This window comes from Rhinolophus sinicus, chromosome 7 (assembly GCF_057876585.1).
Source record: "Rhinolophus sinicus isolate RSI-liver-muscle chromosome 7, RSI-T2T, whole genome shotgun sequence".
Classification (NCBI taxonomy): domain Eukaryota; kingdom Metazoa; phylum Chordata; class Mammalia; order Chiroptera; family Rhinolophidae; genus Rhinolophus; species Rhinolophus sinicus.
The window spans coordinates 4,525,712-4,547,661 of NC_142507.1; the positions used below are offsets into that span (position 1 = coordinate 4,525,712).

Below are 21,950 nucleotides of genomic sequence, written 5' to 3' on the forward strand. Positions count from 1 at the left end.
AAAACGGCTGGAATGTAGCACACGTTACTGACAACCGAATTGGTGAGTTAAGCAATGTCCATCGGGTACCAAAGCGATACCAATGACGTGATAATGACCGTTTAGAGATGTGAGAGAGAGACTGAGCGCGTATCAGACTATCACAAACCAATGTATGCTAGACCTAGTCCATGGATACAATCTTAACCTTCGCTAGGGGTGCTTGCTAAAATAATCACCAGTGATGGTATTTTCTACAAGTATGCATTGTGGGTCAATATTAGTGCTTGCCTTTTCTCTGAATCCCTCAGTTTTACGTGGGGTTACTTTTAAGAAGGGACTACCTCTAATTAGTTTGCCAATCAGCTACTATCTGAAAACTCTGCTTATTCCTTAAATTGTGTGTGTACATACATGTATTTCAAAAAACACTATAGGGTTCCCACCATGCTATTAACAGTTAATCCATGCAGCAGAAAAAAACAATGTCACTCGAAATTTTGAGAATCGCTTCAAAGTCTTCTATATTAAAAATTAAGCCAAAGTAAGTGTGGACAACAATGTGGAAGCTAAAATTGACATTTTTATGTAAACGTTTTCTAGTCTTTGATTTTTAATAAACTTTAGAAACCAAAGGGAAAAAAAAAAGAAGCCCAAATAAGGCACTGCTAAGAAAAATCTACCCTTAATACTTTAAAGAAACTGCCTCTAGGATTTTATTGCTAAAGACTTATCTTGATAAGTATGAGGGAAAAGAGCAGTAAACAGTGTACATTATACATGAATGTTGATTTTTTTTATTTATTTATCGGGGTGACAATTGTTAGTAAAATTACATAGATTTCAGGTGTACAATTCTGTATTACATCATCTATAAATCCCATTGTGTGTTCACCACCCAGAGTCTGTTCTCCTTCTATCACCATATATTTGATCCCGCGTGTTGATTTTCAAGTAAGTAAAATTTCTACCAATGAAAACTAAACCAAAACCTAAAGAGCTAAAGGAACCATCTCACAGGATTACTATGGCATTTTGCCCTTTTCCCAGGGGGAAAAGGAAATAAAAACAGTAATTCTTTTTAACAGAAAGTACTCCATCCCCAGATGATCACCATCATGGAAATCAGACACTGAACGGTACAGAGCTTTGAGGCAAAACAAGCATTAAATCACATATGCGAGTGGTGGACAAGTCTGGGGTCTGCATGGGAAAACCTCAGACCCACTGGACTGCTGCTTCAAAAGAAGTTAAGTCAGACACAGGCAATTCAAGTTAAAGTCAAGTCTATTTACATTCTCCAAAAACCCCTCATCTCATTTTTTAAAAACCCACACTACAAATGAGGTATGCTAAGATTCTCGCGTATATTCCTTTGGGGATACCCTGAAGAGTAAGGTCTCAGAGGCCTCTCTCTAAACTAATGCAAATGAGAATGAAAATAAGGTGATAGTAAGACAAACTTAAAATATTCCAGCTTCTGTAACATTTATGGTGAGAACAGTAGCCCTAAACATTAGAATAATCCCATTACCATTTGCAAAATTCTATGAAACACTTGCAAATGTTTAATTCACTAAAAAAATTGAGTAAAGGATATTAACTAGGTCTCCAAAGTGTTCTGAAATGACAAACTATTTATTACAACCCAAGATTTTTTATCTTTCCCAGCACTGGGTGCAAAAAAGGTGAGCAGAGTCCAAAGATCAGGAAAGTCAAGGAACTACACACGCAGTGGAGCCCACATGACACAATAATACAGGCAAAGGCCTGATGATTAACCCAGCCTGTGAGAAACCCACATATTCACGCCTCGAGAAAGAAACTTAAGATACAAAAATTATGAGCTTCAGTAATTTTCCCGCACCTCCTATTGTAAGCATTCAAATTTAGTATTACTTATGTGTATTACTTTTATAATGAAAAAAACTAACTTTAAAAGTAGACTGCAAAATTAAATCCAACCAGAATTAGAATGAAAATGGAAATACCTTTGTATATACACTATTTACCTGGTTCTTCCTTAATGAAGGACAGATCTTCTTCTGGATAGGCAGCAGGTGGTTGCATCACTGAGCAATCTTCTAAATTTGCTTCATTATTAGGTGGTATATTATAAATAAATCTCTTTGTAGTTTGGTTTTTCCTCCTTGTTTTGCCAGTTTCTTGAATTCCCTGGGAGCCCATATTATTCCAAATAAACACTTTTGTTTGACCTTGAGATTCATTTTCAGCCAATTCAGGTGAACCATCCTGGACCCAACTACTGTCATTCATTTGGTAGTTTTCTATTTGGCCCTCGTCGACATTACAACCATCATTTTCAATTTTTACATTACTTGCCAAATTGGTAAGATTCCGTGTTGCCCAAAAACTGGCAATTTTTTGATCCCGTGATGAAGACAGCCCATCTCTATTAACTGGTTTTCTATTATTATAGTCCACAACTACAGACTCTGGAGCTTCGGATTTAATGCTTATATTTAAGGCATCTTTAATGAAATTTCGGCAAGTTTGAACAACTTCACTCATCTGAAGATAGCTGGCCACTGTCATCACTTCAATGGCATTTTGGCTTGTGAGCACCAGGTTACCAGAATACAGGAAGTCCAAGATGACTGAAAAACCTTGAACTGCAGCAATATCTAAATGGGTAGTATTGTTTTGGTTAGGGCTTTCTTTGTTTGAAAAGCAATATAAAGTCTTAAAGAAACGGCTGCCTGCAACCAGGATGTTCTTATGAGCTTTAAAGATTTTTCCGCTCACCACAATGCTGACATCACAAAGAATACCTTTCTTTCTCTGTTCATTTAGTTGTCGAAGAAGTTGATAGCAATAAGAGTTCTCATTTGGCCTACTATTAAAGTCACAGTACCCCTCTTCTGATGGTATTTCTGATTCCTGTAATTGGATGGAAAACATTAATATTAAATTTTATTTTTTAAAGCCCTCAAAGTATAAGAAAAACAAATATTACCATCATCAATTAACTTTTTAAAAAGCACTAATCATATAGTTGTCCTTCGGTATCCTCGGGGCTGGGCTCCAGGGCCCCTGTGGATCCCAACATCCCCGGATGCTCAAGTCCCTTCCGTAAAATGGGGGAGGAGTGTCTGCCTGTCACCTACGCACATCCTTCCATGGACTTTAAATCATCTCTAGATCACTCATAATCTCTAACACCGCGTGAAGGCTCGGTACATAGAACAATGCCAAGAGTCTGTACGTGTTCAGTAGGGACCCAACCACCGGAGGCCTAACCACACTGCATGTCGGCAACAATGTAACTGTTTTCGAATAACTTTTTTTCGAATATTTTCAATCTGCAGTTGTTTGAATCCGTGGATGCAGAACCTGCGGAGGCAGAGGGCCAACTGTATACTAATGTCAGTAATCATTACGAAGTGTGCAGTCTCAAATACTGAAGAGAAAAGGAGTGAACAGCTCAGTGCAAATCATTGCTATTACTGTAAGGAAAATCAAACCCATCTGAAGGAGGATCAGTGGGATTTAATTTACAGAGTAACATGTAGCATGCTATGCTTTTGAAGTATAAACTGGGCCGGCCAAATGGTTACAGCGCTGTACTCCTAACGCCAAGGCCGCCGGTTCGATTCCCACATGGGCCGGTGAGCTGCGCCCTCTACAGCTAAGATTTAGGCAACAGCTCTTCCTGGAGCTGAGCTGCCTGAGCAGCTGGAGGTCAGCGTGCGCAGCCGTGGGCTACCATGTGCTGCCCTGGGCTACCGTGTCCGGCAGCGGGTGAGAGCCTACGACTGGGGAGCGCAAGGCTCATCATACCAGCACGGGCCAGGGAGCTGCGTCCTACACAACTAGACTGAGAAACAATGGCTTGAACTGGAGTGGGGGTTGGGGGAAGGCCGAAGAAGCGGGGGGGGGGAAGGAAATATAAACTAAGGACCTGAATTAAGACTAAAGTTTTAAAAATCCGGCAGCACATCATGAAGTGTTTATAGAAGCAGCGAATTAGCATTTATACTTCAAGAACTACTTAAAGTTTATACATCCAGCAGGCCAACACCTGAAGGAGGAGGTGGTTATGTCTAACTGTAGCAGTCATCTTAGGCTATGGTCACTGTGTTCTGAATTTTCTGGGCCAGTCCCAATTTCTGAGAGTCTCTGCCATTATCAGACCAAATGTCCTAAATTTTAAAAATAACTCAGACAAAAGCCTATCCACCAAAATATTTGCCCCTTCTATTTTAACACAAACTATACAAATCAAGCACAACTACCCAACCGCTGTTTTTTCTCATTATTATTGTACAAGAACAGTAATGTCCCATGCTTTTACAAGCGACACTAGCAATTTCTTTTTCACTACTGATTAGAGCACTGAACTGGTAGCACCTATTAAACATACCCTTCATAATGAAGGGTTTGCAAATCAAGAGACTACGTACTCTCCAAGGGGAGTATTTCTTGAGGATGTGGGTGAAACAGAGCTAAATAAGCACATAGCACTAAAATAAATGGCCAAATATTATTTGATGAACCAAGTAAATTAAGAAATTCTTATTACTAAAGACAAACTCAAAAGTGGGTCCGTAAGAACTCAAGTATGGGTCTATTTGGTTCCTTCTTTAACATTCCATGATAACATGAGCTATCACTGATAAGTAAAATACACTGTTGAAAAGGTTTAAATATTTCCAGAACTGGTCTTTTCAAATGTTGGAAAACTTTTTCTATTTCCCTTCCCAAAAAGGAAAACACAGCTTAGCCCAGACATTAGTCGAAACTGGCTAAGCAAGGACATTTTAAGGAAATGGACAGATTTCAAAAATAAGACAATTTGTTACACCGGAGATTCTATAAAAATGAAAAGCCTTCAAGTGTTCTATTTGTGATGATGCCCATAAGTAAAATTTTAATTTTAGATCTGGAAAAGAATCTTAGAATTCTTTTCCATGTAGTTAAAATCCTCGTAACATATTCAAATTTATTTCGAGATGCTAAAAAATAGTAAATATTTCACTTTACAGAGGAAAAAGCTGCTAAAAGCTTGAAAAATCCTGTCTTTACTCATTTATTTAATAAGCATTAAGTGAATGTCTAGTTTAGACACATTCTACACTGGACCCAAAATGAGTACGTATAGTTCCCATTTGACGTTTTCACTAGTGGGCAGGACTCCTGAGGTACTGAAGAATATACCAAGGGTGTTATGCGAGCAGACAAGAAATGCATCAAATCCATGTGTGTGTGTGCGTGCGTGCGTGTGTGTGTGTGTGTGTGTTGTTTTTTCCGGAGCAGGGGAATGATTTTTAGAGGAAAGATCTGATCAGGGCCTTAAAGGATGCAAGAGGGGCAATGAAGGAGGCCCCTCATTCTAAGAGAACAAGAGAGCATGAGAAAAAGAACCCAGATGGTCTGCAGTATCCTCACAACTGCAGCTTTATGAAAGAACTTCAAGGTGATCCAAAACAAGCCCAAGATATGCAAATATGCACTTATGAACATTCTGAGGGAGTGTCTGTAGCTTTCATCAGATGATCAAAGGAGACTGGAATCCCCGACCAGATAAGTACTGCTATAGGTGCCTCACAGGGCTCCAGAAGCAGTGATCTGATTGGATTGGCAGATAGAAGAGATGACTGTGGCAGCCAAGTGGAGGATTACTACTGGGGGATGAAGACTGGAGATACTGTGACGAGGGGAGCTACTGTTAATAATGCAACATACTTGCAAGAAACAAGGACCTTAAGGAGGGAAGACATAATGGTAATAGGGGGAGAAGTGGTGAGGCAGAGTCTGGAAAAACATCTGGAAGGAAGATCAGAACCTGAGTGATTAACTAGATTGTGGAGGCAGGAGAAAAGAATCACAGGGTCTTCAGCATTCAAGCTTGGAGAGCTAGATAATGCCACCAACTTAGAGAGAAATCTAGACCACCCCCCAGTCTCACCCCCTTCTGAGCGAGAGTGGGAGAGAGAACCAGTCGCAAACTGAGCTCATCTGTAATCAATCCATAAATAAGAAAATGCTATTTTGCTACAAATCAACAAGTAATTAGTATTGACTTCCCTACCCAGAATTATAGTCCTCTTTCAAGAAATGACTGCATACCAAACACAATGAATGTCAGAACCTATGTAAGTATCATTCTACAAAATGGTTATTTAATGGGCCACAGGTTTAACTTTAATATTTCTCCTTCTTAGCGAAAGGTTTTCAGACTTCCTAAATTATTAAAATCAACAAACCTTTGCACCTTATTTTTGCCAAATGCAAAGAAGGCTGGTAGACCTGTTTCACCTTTGCTTTGGTTGCTGACCTCACATATTCCAATTAGTAATTTCAATCAGATCATCGATCTGAATTCAGTATTTACCTTCTGGAAAGGTTAACTAAATTGATAACAATAATACATCTAAGTGCATGTTTTAGGGTTAGTAAACTGGCACGAGTTGACAGAATGTGTGATTTAAGCTATGAATAGTTCACACGTGCATAGAAAGTGATCTGAACCAAGATACAGTGGTAATCACTGTTAGTAAAGCAATTTTAAAGTACTCTAGGCCAAATGGTCAAATCCTGTATGAGCTAATTATTAAACGTGATTCTATGAAGATATAGTCAGCTGTTACTCTAAACAACTACATGCTGTCCCTTACATCTTACACTCACACACCCTTACAAAGAATACAGGGGTCTCTGAAATAGAAGGTTAAGAACAGATTCTAACCTTATTTACAGTCTCCCATGAGCAGTCAACCAACATCATCTAATTCACAAGAGTATCAAACTTTTAAGTGGGTGCTATAATGTTTTGGTCATCACCGTAGAATTGATGAAAAAGGACTTTTCTTACTTACAGAAAGCGTAAGAAAGAAAGGCAACCCTTAGCGACATAGTAAGATTGGGCCAAACTCCTCTCGCAAACTGAATTCTTGCCTGTAGAACTCCAGAACTCTCACTTGAGTGTATTTAAGACAGGAGAAAGCTAGTAAGATACTTTTTGTGAAGCTGAGAAAAACTGCATGTATAGTGAGAAAGTCTCAGACTGCGCAAAGAACTAGATGGCTCAAGTCTCTGAAGATATGAAAAGGAGAACCGGTTTGCTCTCTAGAATCAACAGTGATTCCACGAGATAAAGTGGCTTCAAAACTGACAACATTGGTAACACTGAGACATGAGGTAGCAGGCCACAGGAAAACATCGTTATTCTTATCTGTGAAGAAAATAAGCACGATGATAAAAATAATAGTTATCATTTACCAAGTGATTACGTGCTGGCATATATGCGTTGCATACCTGAGGAGACGAGGAGTTTTAACCCATTTGCCTGCCAAGCAAGCAGAGGATTAGAAGTCAGGGCCCCCTCACCTTAAGCCCAAGAATGCTCTTACAGGCTGTGCTATACTGCCTCCTACAGGTCATCAAAGACTGCAGGACAATGGGAAAAAGGACTGAACGCCGCCCACAGGAATCAGCCAGTTCTTGAACCTGTCACTCACATTAACAAAGAAGTGTATGTAGGTGGTACCTGCGGTCAACGTACACACAACAGCAAGACAACACCCCAAACTAAAGTTAGCCAGAATTAAAACAGAAATGATTAGCATCAATTCATACTGGAAACATCCAAAAACCCAATCAAGGAAACCCAATACAGATAGCCTTACAAACTAAATTGTATTATCCTCAGTCTAATGAGAGAACATCCTAAGAGAAAGATGGGCTGCAGATTATATCTATAAAAATGGAGTTTCAAGGGGGCAAAAGGAAGGGAAGGGATAATTTGGAGTTCAAGTTTATTAAAGGTTTTACCTAGGAATGAATTCCTTGATCCAGATACATGCCTAAGGGGAAGTTTACACTGTACTAAGTCTATCATAAGGTTATCCAACTAATTCCCCTTCCTCTGATTTCAGGTTCACTAAGCAGCTAATTATAATTTGCATTCTCATTCAGATTTGCCTACAGGGAGAGACTATGCTGATAAGAGGAGTAACTGGTCCACTGTATATTAAGAAAATTCATTCTAATTGTCTTTTAAAATTTTTCTAAATAACCAACCTACCATTATTTCCCAAAGTACACTTTCATTTTCACAAGTCCCTGACCTCCACCATCTGACTAAATAACTTCAGAGATACGTTACTGTTACTTAACCCTTTCTAGCCTCAGACTCCTCTTCTGTAAAGTGAGAACAAAATCATTACTTTGCAGAGTAAGGTAAATGTGTTTGGCACACAGAAGACAAGGAAAGGTTAGTACTACTCACTCCATTGCCCAAGCTCACAAAACTAGTAATTGCAGAGAGCCGAGATCTGAACCCAGATTTACTCCAAATCCCATTCTTTTTCCATGACAGCATTCCATGTAGGCTCTCGTCTGGGTTGTCACCAAGGACTCTAAGAGTCAGGACAATTTACTTAACCTTTCTAGGCCTTCTATCTTTAAGTGACCTTCCTACTAGGGTTTAGGCAACTAAAATTTGTGCAGGAACTGTTGCCATTGTCCACAGGGAAAAAGAAACCTATGCTTTAAAGTTTAAACCTTAACTTCTGAGAAACTTCTGAGCGATGGGGTTATTGGATAGCGCCTAATTAACTCCAGTATAAGTATTCTGAACAGCCAGCTCACTCCAATAAACACAGGGGGACCAATATCTGAAAGTTGACTTTCTAAACCAATGACTGGCTAGAATACAAAAGAATGAATTCCATCCACCACCACAGGTTGTTTTAAAGGAGAACTGATCAACATCTGTTTGACTTGAAAAGGGATTATCAAACTGGTAGACTACTATCTCTAGAGTGGAAATATTAAAACAAGAACTAAGTACAGGTTACTTGTTTTGTAACCAAGGACTTATGATTTCAAGGAGTTTGGTAAATATGTTCTCTACCAGTCCAAATCAACTTACTGAAAAGTGGGGATTATATAAAAATCTCAGCACAGAAATCTGGGTAGAGGGAAAACAAGTTAAGCAAAGCTACAATAATTTACGCAAAGCACGCCTTTGGTAAGAAGATTCAAGAAGTTTAAATGGAGATGAATTTAGTAAAATTCTTCCCAAGAGGACTGTTAAGCAAGTAGCTTCCACCACATTTACATACTGCTCTCATATTTCATATTATCCTGACCTGATATAAAGAATTTTCTCTGCTGGATGTTTTCCCGAAAGGAGTAGCGTCAAAGGTTAAGGAAATTGTTTAATTCATTCTTCAAAGAGTTGCCAGATTTGACTTCTACCAGCACGCTAAAAGACTATGAACATAAGGCAGCTTTTCAAAAATCACAGCTAGTAAAATTTCTGACCGCAAAGTTAACCTTTTCGAGTTAAAACCTTCAACCTTTATTAAACGTTCTTTTTGATTCAATCTGATGGGCAAAGAAATTTGAATCATTAAAAAAAAAATCAGATTAGTAAACTGTCATTCCCTCCCGCTACCCCCAACACACAGAACTTTTGAAAAGTTGTTCCCGAGCTGCCTAACCTCCCACGCACAGATCGCCCGCACCTCCCAACTGGAACGCAGCGTTCCCCCAGGACAGAGGCTTTTTCAGCGGACAAACCTTCCCCTGAAGGATCTGAAAAAGCGGGCGCAGGGTCTACGGTACCTGGGCGTTGGCTTCGTGGAGTTTGTGCTCGGTAGAGACGTGGTGCCTCAGGAGCAGGGTTTTCTTGTAGTTGCGCGTCCCTCGCGAAAGCTCGTCGTGCCCCACTGGAGGAAGGTCCCCGCTTCCCCCGTCCTCCGGGGTCTTCTGGCACCAGCCGCACGACATGAGCCCCGTGTCCTGGGAATACCGCAGCCAGGGGAAGTCCTTGAGCCAGGCGGTCTGGAAGGAGCACTGGAGCTTCTGCATCAGGGACTTGGGCCGCGCGAGCGGGAAGTGCTGGACAGTCTCGCCCTCGCCAGCGCCCGCGCCGCTGCCCTCCGCCTCGTCCCCGCCATCGCCGCCCGACCGCCTGCTGCTGCTGCAGCTGCCGCCTTCCGCCCCGCTGCCGTCGCCCGGGCTCGCCCCCTCCTCCTCGTCCTCGGTGCTGTCGCTCAGGGACGCGCCGTCCGGCAGCAACTCCTTCCCCTCCAGCGCGTCCAGCTCCAGCTCCACCGCCGCCGGCGCTCGCCCATTGAAATGCCTCAGGGGCCACGCCGGGGTGTCGGGCCGGCCGCGGCTGCTGCCATTGTTGCCGAGACCCCCGCCGCCGCCGCCGCCGCGGAAGGCCAGAGTCCGACGGTTCCTCTCGGCGAGCAGGGGGCCCCCCACGCCGCCGCCGCCGCCCAGCGAGGTGGGGCCGCCCGCGTCCGGGGGGAGCAGCGATTCCTTGGCGTCCTCGGCGGCGGCCGCCCCGGCGGAGGCCTCCGGGTCCTGGGGCTCCAGGCCCTCCGATTCCACTTCCTCGTCGGCCCCCCGCCCATTGAGCTGCTGGGGCGCCGGCGGCGGGGGCTGTCGCGCCGGGGGCTGCGGAGGCCAAGCCGAGGCCTCCCCGCCGGCGTTATTGTTCGCGGAGCCGCCGCCGGCCGTGGCCAGCCCGCCGCCTCGGAACGCCAGCGTCCTGCGGTTCATCTCACTGAACGACATGGCGCGCGCCGCCGCCCGCTGCCCCGGCTCGCGCCCGCCTCGGGCCGCGTCCCGCGCGCTCCCCGCGCTCCGGTCTCGCGGGGCTCGGCCTCGCCCTCCCGCCCGGCCGCCCGGCTCGCGCTCGCTCCCGGGGCCGCCTCTCGCGTCCGCCGCCGCCCGCCGGGCCGCCGCCTCCGGCCGCCTCCGCGTCCTCCACCCCCGCCCCGCAGCGCTCCGGGCAGCGTCCCGCGCGGAGAAGGGGGCGGGCGGCGGGGCGGCGAGGAGCGAGCCGGGCGCGTGCGGCCTTCGAAGTTGAGGCGGAGTGCGGGAGCCCCTCGCCGCCCCTCCGGAGCGCCGCGCGCACACACCGACCCTCCGCGCCGATCTCCTCCCGCGGGCGCGCCGCCGAGTCCCGCCGCCGCCGCCGGCTCCCGAGGCGCTGAGGGCGTGCGGCGCGTTAAACTGCCGGGCTCCGCCACATAACGCCCGACAATAAAGCCGGCGGAGCGTTTCCGTCCGACCAGGCCCTGGCGGAGGTCGAATGGCAAATGAACAACGGACCGTGCGCCCACAATGCACCGGGGTAGCAGTAACCGCTGGAGGGGGAAAGGGTGGGGGCCGGGCGGGGAGGGGGCTGGGCTTGGGGCTGGGCCGGCTGGGGTGGGGGCGCCCGGGGACCGGGAAGGGGGCCGGGCCGCGCCTCGGGGCCGGGGGGCGGGGGGGCGGCCGCGGGGGAGGAAGTGGGCCGGAGGCGGGGGACAAAAGGCCGGGCGGCGGGCTGGGGGTCTCGGGAGGGGCGGGCGTGCGCGGCCGGGGCCGGGCTCCGCGGCGGACAAACAGCTGGCCGGTGTCAGGGTCCGGCCGCCTCCCCGCTGCCCACGCGCACCTACCCGCGCCCGGGACGCGCATTTTCCTGCTCTCGCCACGAGTTCACCTGGGACTTGGGAAATAACTGTGCGGTGGGAGCTGCGCTCCAGCCGTGTCACTTGGTGGGGGCAGTGGCGGTGCCTGAGGAAGTGAACTTATTTTATTCTGTTCCCTCACAAAGGCTGGCCCGGCGCTGCCTTCCACGCGAGGCGGTTACCACCACGGACACCTCCGCGTCGGATGCCTTGTGTGTGCCAGGCAGCACCTCAGACCCGAGGCGATCATCGGTTCACAGAAAACGCACCGCCCCGAGTGTCTTATTGCTGTGATGAAATGGAAATTTAAATAAAAGGTCGAACACGTGCGTTCACTGGGAAGTATTGACATGGGTGTTACATCACCGGCAGCCAATCAGACCGCGCCAGTGGTGTTTATACTTCTACAACCACCTTGTGAGTATTACAGTATGTCATAACGTTATAAATATTAGGCAGGGTTTTCCCCAGGAGCGGGGAGGAGTCTGCTGCTGCCGACGCCGTGTGGGACTCGGATCACTGTGCATTCAAAGACAAGAGTTAATTTTGAAGACTCTTTTTTTTAACTGTTTACATCGCGTACGGCCTCTAGATGGATTAGAAGAACAGATTGAGCTGGAAATGAAACTCATAACCCTAGTCAACTTTTTCAGAGAAAGATTTTCCCATTTAGAGCCCTCGTACTTATTTTAAAATTTTTAATATGCTGCATTTAGCAAATTCTAGTGTTTAGACTCACTGTACTATTTTTAAATGTGAGATAAATCTGAAATTTCTTTCATTCAAACCTATTTCAGGTTTAAAAATGTTCTCGAACTATGGAGGGATGTTTTACTCTTTTAAGCAATATATTAAAAGTTTAATCACAAACGACATATAAAATACGTTCAAGATAATTATTGACCGGAAAAGGATATTTATATGGCAAGGTACATTTTTTATATTAACATACCATGTTCCCCCCAAAATAAGACCTAGCCGGACAGTCAACTCTAATGCATCTTTTGGAGCAAAAATTAATATAAGACCCAATATTATATTATATTATACCCGGTCTTATATAAGACCCGGCCTTGTTTTCCTATGTATGGAAAAATAAGACCGGGTCTTATGTTAATTTTTGCTCCAAAAGACACATTAGAGCTGATTGTCCGGCTAGGTCTTATTTTCCGGGAAACACCGTATTAGATGTGCATAGGAAAACTGAGGAGTACCCTTGGAATCTTTGCAATTACAGACTACCTAGCGTTAGGGGCTTAAATGGTCTACATTATATATTAATACAAAGTTATATATTTTATACAGAGCATGTGTTGACACTTTTAGGCCCTCTAGTTTTATGATTCTGTTCTCTTAAGAAATTTCTATTTTAAAATTACACTATTTAAAGCTTTGAATATATATATAATGTGGACTATGGAATATGGTATGTTTTTTAGATTAACTTTGAAAACCAGATTTTCTTAGACATGGTAGTATAAAATACTATTTGTCTTAATATTTTTAAATGGACTACACACATGCATGCATGGCCAGGCTCTACTATTGATTATATAGATTTGTTCAAAGTAACTTTCACCTAACTCACTATAATTTTAGTATTTATATAAATGAGCAGTGTTTATATCAACCAAAAACATTAGTTCGGCCTTATTAAATGGAATGCGATTTTAATGTAAAGAATGGTGCTACTAACCTGCCACAAAAATAGTTTGGCTTTGGGTTATTTTTCCAGTAATGATCATGTTGTCACCTATTCATACTGTTGCCTGGCCACCAGTGAGCAACAGCTTGAAATTCTAATATAGGTCCTTACATTGGTATACTCTGTGACTTTTAAAAAAATGTTTGTTCTGCTTTGTTTTACTTGGGAAGTCTAGGGCAGCAGAATCTCTGACGTTGACCTAGTTTGTACCTTAGAGAAATGAGAGGATTCTGCCTGCGTTACTGTATATAATATGTGCTTCCATGTAATATATGGAGGAAGGGCATAATACTGTGCTTTGTCTTTAAGACATTTTTAAAATTCCAGCACTTTGCAAATAAATGCATTAGTTATTATATTTTAACCTCCACTGCCTCCCCCATAAAAAGAGGGAGGAGTTACTGAAGTTAATTGCTTATCTGGGGTTGAGTTGATGGGAAGTGAAAGTGGACTTGAGAATTTTTGTTTCAACTTTAAAGGTTGTTCTCATTCCAAAACTGTGAAGTTCATATCTTTGATTCCTTTCATCTTATATGCCTAGTACACAATAGGCACTATGTAAGTGTATGCTGGTGTTATTATTTTTGCTTTCTGGCAGTGCCAGAATCATCAAAAATGTTGGGATCAATAGGGCATTAGTTGTGTCAGGACTGAATTTTTCTCAGACATACGTTTTACCTTGTATTTTGTCTCTGTCTGGAATTATGTTTAGATAGGAACTAATTAGGAATAAACAGCACTAGATTCCAGTGGTCCAAATAGGTGACCTGAATTCTGGGACCACTGGACTCCCAACAGCCACACAGTGTGAGCGTGTGGTGTGTGTGTGCATGTGTATGTGTATGTATTTATACTTTTATCATTCTATGTATATAAATATAGATTCAGCTACCTTCCTCTAAGTCTGAAGGAAGATGAAATCAGAAGCAAAGTTCAAGAGGATGGTAACCACTAATGCATCAGAACACCCGGTACAAGGGAACTTTGAGTAGCAGAAGGGGATCTCCTATTCTGTAAATGGAGTTTTTAAGAATTCCCCCACCTGCTCCAGTCTTCTACTAGCAAACAGGGATCTGTTCTCCCCTCTAGCCCCTACATTTACTGTTGGGGTTCTACCGTATTCAAGGGGATTCCCCCTTATGCTTACAAGGGGAACCCCTCAAGAGTGGGGCATCCCCAACCCATTTGTCCCCTGCCTAATTTCACTTAAGGCTGTAAAGTTGCTGTGGACCACCGTGGTGCTATCCCACTGTAACTCACTGAGCAGCCTGAGTTCCTGTATCTGGTTCGGATGAACTTGGATGGTCAAACTTGACTTTCCTTTGCTGCCTTGGTCAAGGCACTTTGCCTCGTCACGGCCTGTGATTCTGTCTGTGGATGGATGTGTGTCATCCTCCAGAATGAAGTACCTGAGAGTAGAGACTGTGCATTATTCACTCTCATACTCCCCTCCCCCAACCCCAGCCTGGCACATAGGAAGCAATTAGTAAATGCACGTTGACTACTTTCTCTTTTCTTACAGTCTATTTTGGTAGGCAGCTTTTCTTCTGGTTCTTTTTTTTTTCTTTGCTAAGTAAAATGTATTCTTTTTAAAGGTATTGAACTAATGTTTCCATTGCGTTTACATTAAAAACATCTATCATTTTATATATGTGTACATATATATATATAAATTATAATGAAATATTTTTCAGCCCTGAAAAAGAAGGAAATCCTGCCGTTTATAACAACAAGAATGAACATGGAGGACATTATCCTAAGTGAAATAAGCCAGACACAGAAGAAGAAATATCTCATGATACCACTTATATGAGGAATCTGGTTAGACTCATAGACGCAGTAAGTGGAATGGTGGCTGGCGAGGGCAGGGGCGGGGGAGAGGTATTAGTCAGAGGCTTCCAAGTTTCAGTTATACAATATGAGCAGTCCTGGAGATCTGCTGTGCGGCACGTGCCGATAGTTACAACACTGGATTGTGTACTTCAATTTTGCTAAAAGGGTAGGTCTTCAGTGTCCTCGTCACAAAAATTAGTGAAGTGATCAGGAGAAGATGTTTGGAGGTGATGGATATGTTTATGGACAGATTGTGGTGATGGCTTCACCAGTATATACTCATCTCCAAACTCGTCAGCTAAGTACAGCTTTTTGTATGTCGGTCACACCTCAATAAAGAGGTTTAAGAAAAAAAAAGAAAAGGCAATGATAGTTGTATAGTTGAATGTAACTAATATGTTATTGGCACCATTTTCTAGGTAGCTTACAGTGAGTTATAAACAGTTTACACAACCTTCTCGTCAGTTACATCAGGGGAGGTATTATTATCTTCATTTAACAGGTGAGGAAACCCAGGTAGAAACAGGTTAATAATCTTCACATTATTTATGATACTACAATTAAATATTTCAAAACACTTTTATAACTTCCTTTTTGGATGAGGCTGAAGTTATATGTGTAAGGTTGAAGACAAGGTAATACTCTCTAGTCTAAGGCTTCCTTAGCTACTACAACACACAGCATACACTTAACAATGCTGTATCTACATAATTAACTATTGGCTTCACTTAATTTCAAAATTGGTTTTTTATTCAAACGTGCTCATAGGAGAAAAGAAAAAAAAAAAGAAAGCTCATCCGTTATTTCTAGTACCCAGAACTAACCACTGAGGTGTAAATACAGTTGTTTTTTTCTGTGCCTAGCTAAAATTGTTTTTTGGTGTTTATAAATTGGATCTTAGTGTATTTGTGCTCTTAGTAATTAATATGTTTCAAAATGATTAAATCTTTTTAATATTTTAATGGTATGGATATACTATAATTGATTTAATCAGTCTTCCATTATGGTTTTTTTTTTTTTTTTTTTTTTGCCATTATAAACAACTCTTTAGTGAATGTTCCTGAAACTGAAGTTTTCTATCTATTATTGCCTTAGGATAAATTCTAAAAGGTGAATTTCTGGCAAAGGGAATGAACATTTTAATAAGTCTTATTAGTATCCCCTGGTTACCCTCCAGAAATGCTCTCAAAAGTGTAAAAAGAAAATTCTATTAGGGAGGTATTTTTAATATGTTGGGAAGCGAAATACCTAGTTCTAAGAACAACACAAAAGCCAGAAACCTTAAAGAAAAAGGTTGACAGAATTGACTATATAAATTATAAAACTTTTGTTTTTCAAAAACACAATCAACAAAGGTTTTTTAAAAGTAAACTTGGAAAAAGAAATTTGGGATATATGTGACAGGCAGGCTTAATATCACTAATATACAAATGGATCTTATACATCGATAAGACAAACACCTATCGAGTAGTAGAAAAGTGTACAAAGGATGGATATTAGAAAATCACATAAGAAGAAATACAAGTTACTAGTAAACATATGAAAAGATGTTCAGACTTCGCCAGTAATCACAGAAGTATGCATAAAAAACACCAATAGATAAGTAATTTTAACCCATCAGAGGAATAGGAAAATGAATATAGTTGGGAAAGTAGGTAGGAATAAGTTCTCTGGTAGACTGGATATATGCATCAAAGTATGCAATGTTTATGTATCTTTTTACCCAGCAATTTCAGTTCTGGGAATTTATCCTAGACAGGTATGTTAAGATGTCTGTGCAAGGATGCTCATTGTAGCATAGTTTATAAGCCTAAAAAACTTGAGCTTCTATCAGTGTGGGGTTATTTACATACATTATGGCACATGCTTGTAGTGAATTATTGACCAGCCATTAGTAAGATTGATGTGGCGTTATATAAGTCCAAGGCTTATTGTTGAGTTAAAAAAAAAAAAAGGCAATATATTAACATGTAATTGGAATACTTAATTCAAACAATATTGGGCACCTATTTTGTTGAGCACTAGGGATATATATACAAAGGATGCCCAAAAAATGTATACACATTTTCAAAAAGGAAAGCTGTATTAAAATTGTAATACTCAATATACACCGATAACAGAAGATGAACACAAGTCACCTTTGACTTCTGCAGTTGTAAGAGGTGCTCAAAGTGGTTCCCATCAGCGTCCAGACACTTTTGATCCCAGCAAACTACTGCTTGAACAATGTTGAGCAAAGTGTCCACTTGTATACATTTTTTGGCACCCCCAGTGTATGTTGTTGCCAAACAGCACAGCTGCGGTCCCTAGAGCATATACGTAAGTTCCTGCTGAGTGCAAGCGTGGAAGGTGGTTTAAAAGGCTCTTCACCAGAATGGGGACAATAATTATCTCAGCAGGATTTCAGTTTCTAAGAGTCTTTCTCAATACCCTTCCTGTACTGTCTTATATTGAGAATATAATTTATATTGACTATATAATCCCAAAAAAAACCAAACCCAATAAAACTATTTTAATTTGGGGGTAGAGAAATTAACTCTGATAATCAATGAGAGGCCTTTGCCCAGGACTTCTGGGAAGGGGTACTGTTCATTCTTCCTTTTCTCCAGCTACTGTGAGCCAGTTTTGCCCTGCCCCCCAAAATAAACACAAAAGGTTTAAAAGATGAAAACCAGTTGTTTCTTTTCTTAGAAAATTCCAATCCCTTTAAACTATTATTTATTTTTCAAAAGCTTAAGTTCACATGCAGATGTTCAAGGAATCATCTATCTCAATAAACCCTACATTCTGGCCCTGCCCTCTAATCCATCCCTGTAGTGAAGCCAGTAATCTTTTCAAAATGCAAATCTGATCCTATCACCCCACCCACACTTAAAACCCTACAAAGGTTCCAATTATTTTCTGTTGGTCTACATATCAAAACACCTTTTTGCCTGCAGAGCCTGGCAAGGTCTGCCTGTCTTCCTCCACTCCTGCCTGGTTCCCTCCTCCCTCCACGTTTGCTTTGATCCCTGTCTGGCCTTTGCACAAGCTGTTCCCTGTGCGTAAGCTCTTCCCTCCCTTCTCCTGACTAATCCTTTGGTCACTTCCGCAGAACAGTTTTCCCTGACCACCCACACCCCCCAACATTCCAACATCCTGTCACAGGTTCGCCTAGCATTTTTCAGTTCTCCTTCACAACACTGTCACAACTGCAGTTTTTAAACATGTAATTGTTTGATTGTTGCACACTCACCCAATGAGTTGATAGCTTCACGAGGGCAGGGACCATTTCTGGTTTTGCTCAACGTTGTGTTTATTGCCAGCATCTAGAAGCAGTGACTCTGCCATCGCAGACAATCAGTAAGGATTTGCTGGATGAATCAATACGTGAATGCGCGAGTTTACAAGCACTACCTTGAACACACAACCTTGAACTTTCAACAAAAGAGTAAAATAAAACAGAGTTCAGAATTTTACTGGATAAACTAGTAGAGGAGAAATATGTTGTGGAAGGTTTCAAGTGTTGATAATTGCATGTTATTCAATGTAAGGTATTGCCATAGAGTATGTAGTCGTGGCAAGGTTGTTTTGAAATTTCTTTTAAATTAAAACTGGTGAATAAAATTTCCAATTAAAATTATTAGCTTATTAAAAATATAGACAAACATTATTTAATCTGTGAAGTTACGCTTTTAATTAAAAGGTTTTTTAGTTCCAAATTTAATAATAGCTAACCATTTTGTGATTGCAGTTTCTCTATATTCTGATAAATTGCAAATAGGAGTTAGCTTACTGTATCCTCAGAGAGATGAAGTAGAAAGTCCAATGCCTCCTTTGTATATGTGTTACACAAAAATCTATTCTTTTTACAGTATGAATTCTTATTTAGGCTGCAAAGAATGAGAACAATGGAGTAGGGGTTTGATATTTATTTTTTATCAAGAGCTAAATTATTAAAACCACGTGTACTCTCAGGCTGTTATGTGAAGTCACTAGGATGTGGATAAAAAGGCAGGTATTTATTGAAACAAAAACCACCCATACACTGCTAATTTCTTAGGAGTTCCATCTCAACAATTTAGTTTTCAGCTTCTATTTGATTCACAGATTCATTTCTCTGATAGGCCCATTAACTGGGCTCTGTGCAGTAGCCACACTCATTCACCTCTTTCATAAATTTACAAATGCAAGCCAGTTACCCTCAGAAGGACCAGGTGTGGAAGGGAGAAAGATTCCAAGGCCAGAAACGTCCAGTGCTGTGAAGAAACGCCCTTAAGCAGGCCGTGCTACACAACTTCATGTGTTAGTTTCATAGGGAGCTTAAATTCCAATTTAGGTAACTCCCTTCCCCCAGAACTTGGAGTTGATGTCGAGGACAGAAACTAAAGCTACTGGAAGCAAATAAATCATGAGATCGGTCTTTACAAAAGAAACCACCATCCCAAAGATGTGGTCAGTGTGCTCAAGATTGAGAATACATCCGGGCCTGGAATGGAACTGCTTCCCTGAAAACTTAATCTCTTAGGCTAGTCCAGTGCCCTTCAAACGGGGGTGTGCTTCGCCCTAGAGGAATACAAAGAATTTCCAAGGGCTATGTGAGCTCAGAGACAGTTTTAAAGAGAATTAGTTGTCAGACTTCCAACTGCCTTCTATACTCTTTTCCCCAAAACTGAACTGCTGCTCTTTTCAAGCTGGTTTTCCTTTCCCATCTCCCCTTTCACAATCCCCCTTCTCCCACCTCACCAGAAAAGGCAAACCTTTCACCCATCCCTAATCTAACTGTTCCATTGCCCAGATGGAAAAGGGGGCCCGAGACAAATAGACAAAGTGAATGCCACCAATCACTTGGTAGCTACATTCTGCAACTTGAATGGTTTCCAGCTTTTGCCTTCAACAAAACTGAAGAAGGGCCTAATGGAAGAGTCACTTGGTCATTAAAAATAACTTTCAACGATAGATCACTAAGGGTTTTTTGCACATAACTTGGAAGGAGTTTAAAGAATTTTGCGACATAGCTAAAACAAAACCCCCTCTATTCTCATCATATTTTTTTATGACCAAGTGTTCTCAGCACATATTCAAAAGAAGAAAAGGTGGAATACAATGATGACAAACGCTTTCTCACTGTAGCCAACAAATTCTTGGCATGTTAATTAGTTGAAAAAACTCAGCTAACTAAGGAATGTATTTCCAATAAATGTTTGTCATGTTTAACATCAATATATTTATGTTGCTTTGACCAAATGTGCACTAATAATTATCATGGTAACTCATTTCAGGGTATTTATAACATTTAGGGTCATTGGAATTTTTAAAATTAAATTTAAATTGATAATAGATTTCTGAGTATAAATATATTCTAAAGCTGTAGGGAAGTGGAATAGAAATAAAGGAATAATGTACATTTTCCAAGTCAAGGTGTTTTTAAATGAATGATGGTGGATATCAAGTAATTACGGTCTATAGATTCCATTGAATGGATTTTCTAAGAAGATACAATTTTATTTTGCTGTATCAATATTTACAACATGCCAGAAATGACATTCATTACCACAGTTTCAACTTACAATGAAAATACCTCAGATGCTACCTTAAGAATGCATGAAAGAGTACGTAGTGTTTCACAGTTATTTGGGGAGGACACTGGCCTAGTTCAGTGTTTCCCAAATGCTATTTTTCACCAGTTGGTGGTGAAATGAAAAATAAAGACAATTGAGAGAATTTTTCATAAAGGTAAATTTGTTCAACTTAAAAGACTGCTTAATATTCTGAAATTATATCCTTTTTGATATTTTAGACTGAAGATACATGGTTTGAAATTATGTTGTGAATGGTTGGTAGCATTTTAAAAAATGTTCTTCATTGCTCCCCAAATGGTTTAAATTATTTTTTTCTTACTAATTCACAAAATTCAAAACCCTGAGTGAATCACGGTCTCATGGAATATAAAGGGGAATATTTTATACAACAGACTATTTTGGAATTACTGAGGAATGGAGACAGCCAATTTACCACCTAGTTTAATGGACATAGCCAGCAACCAGTTTAATGGTAGTTTTTGAGTTTGTACTGTGTTCCAAACACTAGAATTTAATAGATAAATAAGATTGTTCCAACCCCCAAGACAGTGAGGAAGAGGAACGTGTAAATTAATAATTATAATGATTAAGTGTTGATAGAGACATGTACAAATTACTGTGGAAACATGGAGGCTAGAATGTTGCTGGTTTGAAGAATTGAATTGCTAGGGAATATAGATCTTTGAGCAGGGTTTTGATACAGATAATGAAATCTGTCAAAATTAAAGCGAGGAAATTTTAAGTAGTGTGTTTGGATTATAGAAATACTGGAGATGAAATTTGAAAAGAAAGAAGGAGAGATCAATAAAGAGTTTGGGTTTTATCCTGAAAGTCGTGGGGAGACTGAAAGATTTTTAAGTAAGGGAACAACGAAGTCAGCTACTTCTTAATAACATCTAATTCCTAATTATACGCATGCTCACCCAACAATCTGATCTTTAATTTGGCCTCCTATGTAGATTCACCCACTAGGAAAAATCCTCTTTGTAGATAAGATAGGTTATCCTGACAGATAAATGTTGTATTGAAAATTAATGAATTCTCAGTTTCTTCTGAATTTGATTGGTTTGAGGTAGTATCCAACATCTATTATAATATATTTTAAATACAGTGAGATCAAGCCAGTTTGGGGATGCCCACACCTGATTTGCAGGCCTGAGATAATATTACTGAGATCAACAAGCTATTCCCCTCTGCAGGAGAAGTCCTGAGTGAGAAGCTAACAGGGCTTCTAATGACTTTCTCTGTGGTACCCTGAAGACTACATGCCCACCATGTTTCCCCGAAAATAAGACCTGGCCAGACAATCAGCTCTAATGCGTCTTTTGGAGCAAGAATTAATATAAGGCCCCGTCTTATATAAGACCTGGTATTATATGATGTGATATGATATGATATAAGACCTGGTCTTATGTAATATAAGACCGGGTCTTA

At 41.4% G+C, this 21,950-nt stretch overlaps 1 protein-coding gene and 1 long non-coding RNA gene across 3 annotated transcripts in view; one reads left to right on the top strand and one right to left on the bottom strand.

The window, feature by feature from the left end:
• Positions 1–10,545, bottom strand: part of ZBTB10 (zinc finger and BTB domain containing 10) — a 31,041-nt gene extending 20,496 nt beyond the window's left edge. The window contains exons 1-2 of the mRNA XM_019725465.3: positions 9,574–10,545; positions 1,992–2,880 (exon numbers count right to left, since the gene is read on the bottom strand). Of these exons, the coding sequence (XP_019581024.3) occupies positions 1,992–2,880; positions 9,574–10,536 (1,852 nt within the window). The 5' untranslated portion in view covers positions 10,537–10,545. The remainder of the gene's footprint in view (positions 1–1,991; positions 2,881–9,573) is intronic.
• A 414-nt stretch (positions 10,546–10,959) lies between these two features.
• LOC109444232 (uncharacterized) overlaps positions 10,960–21,950 on the top strand; it is a 104,660-nt gene continuing 93,669 nt past the window's right edge. For both annotated transcript variants that reach the window (XR_016021670.1, XR_016021669.1), the window contains exons 1-3: positions 10,960–11,098; positions 11,564–11,834; positions 14,817–14,961. This is a non-coding gene — a long non-coding RNA (uncharacterized LOC109444232). The remainder of the gene's footprint in view (positions 11,099–11,563; positions 11,835–14,816; positions 14,962–21,950) is intronic.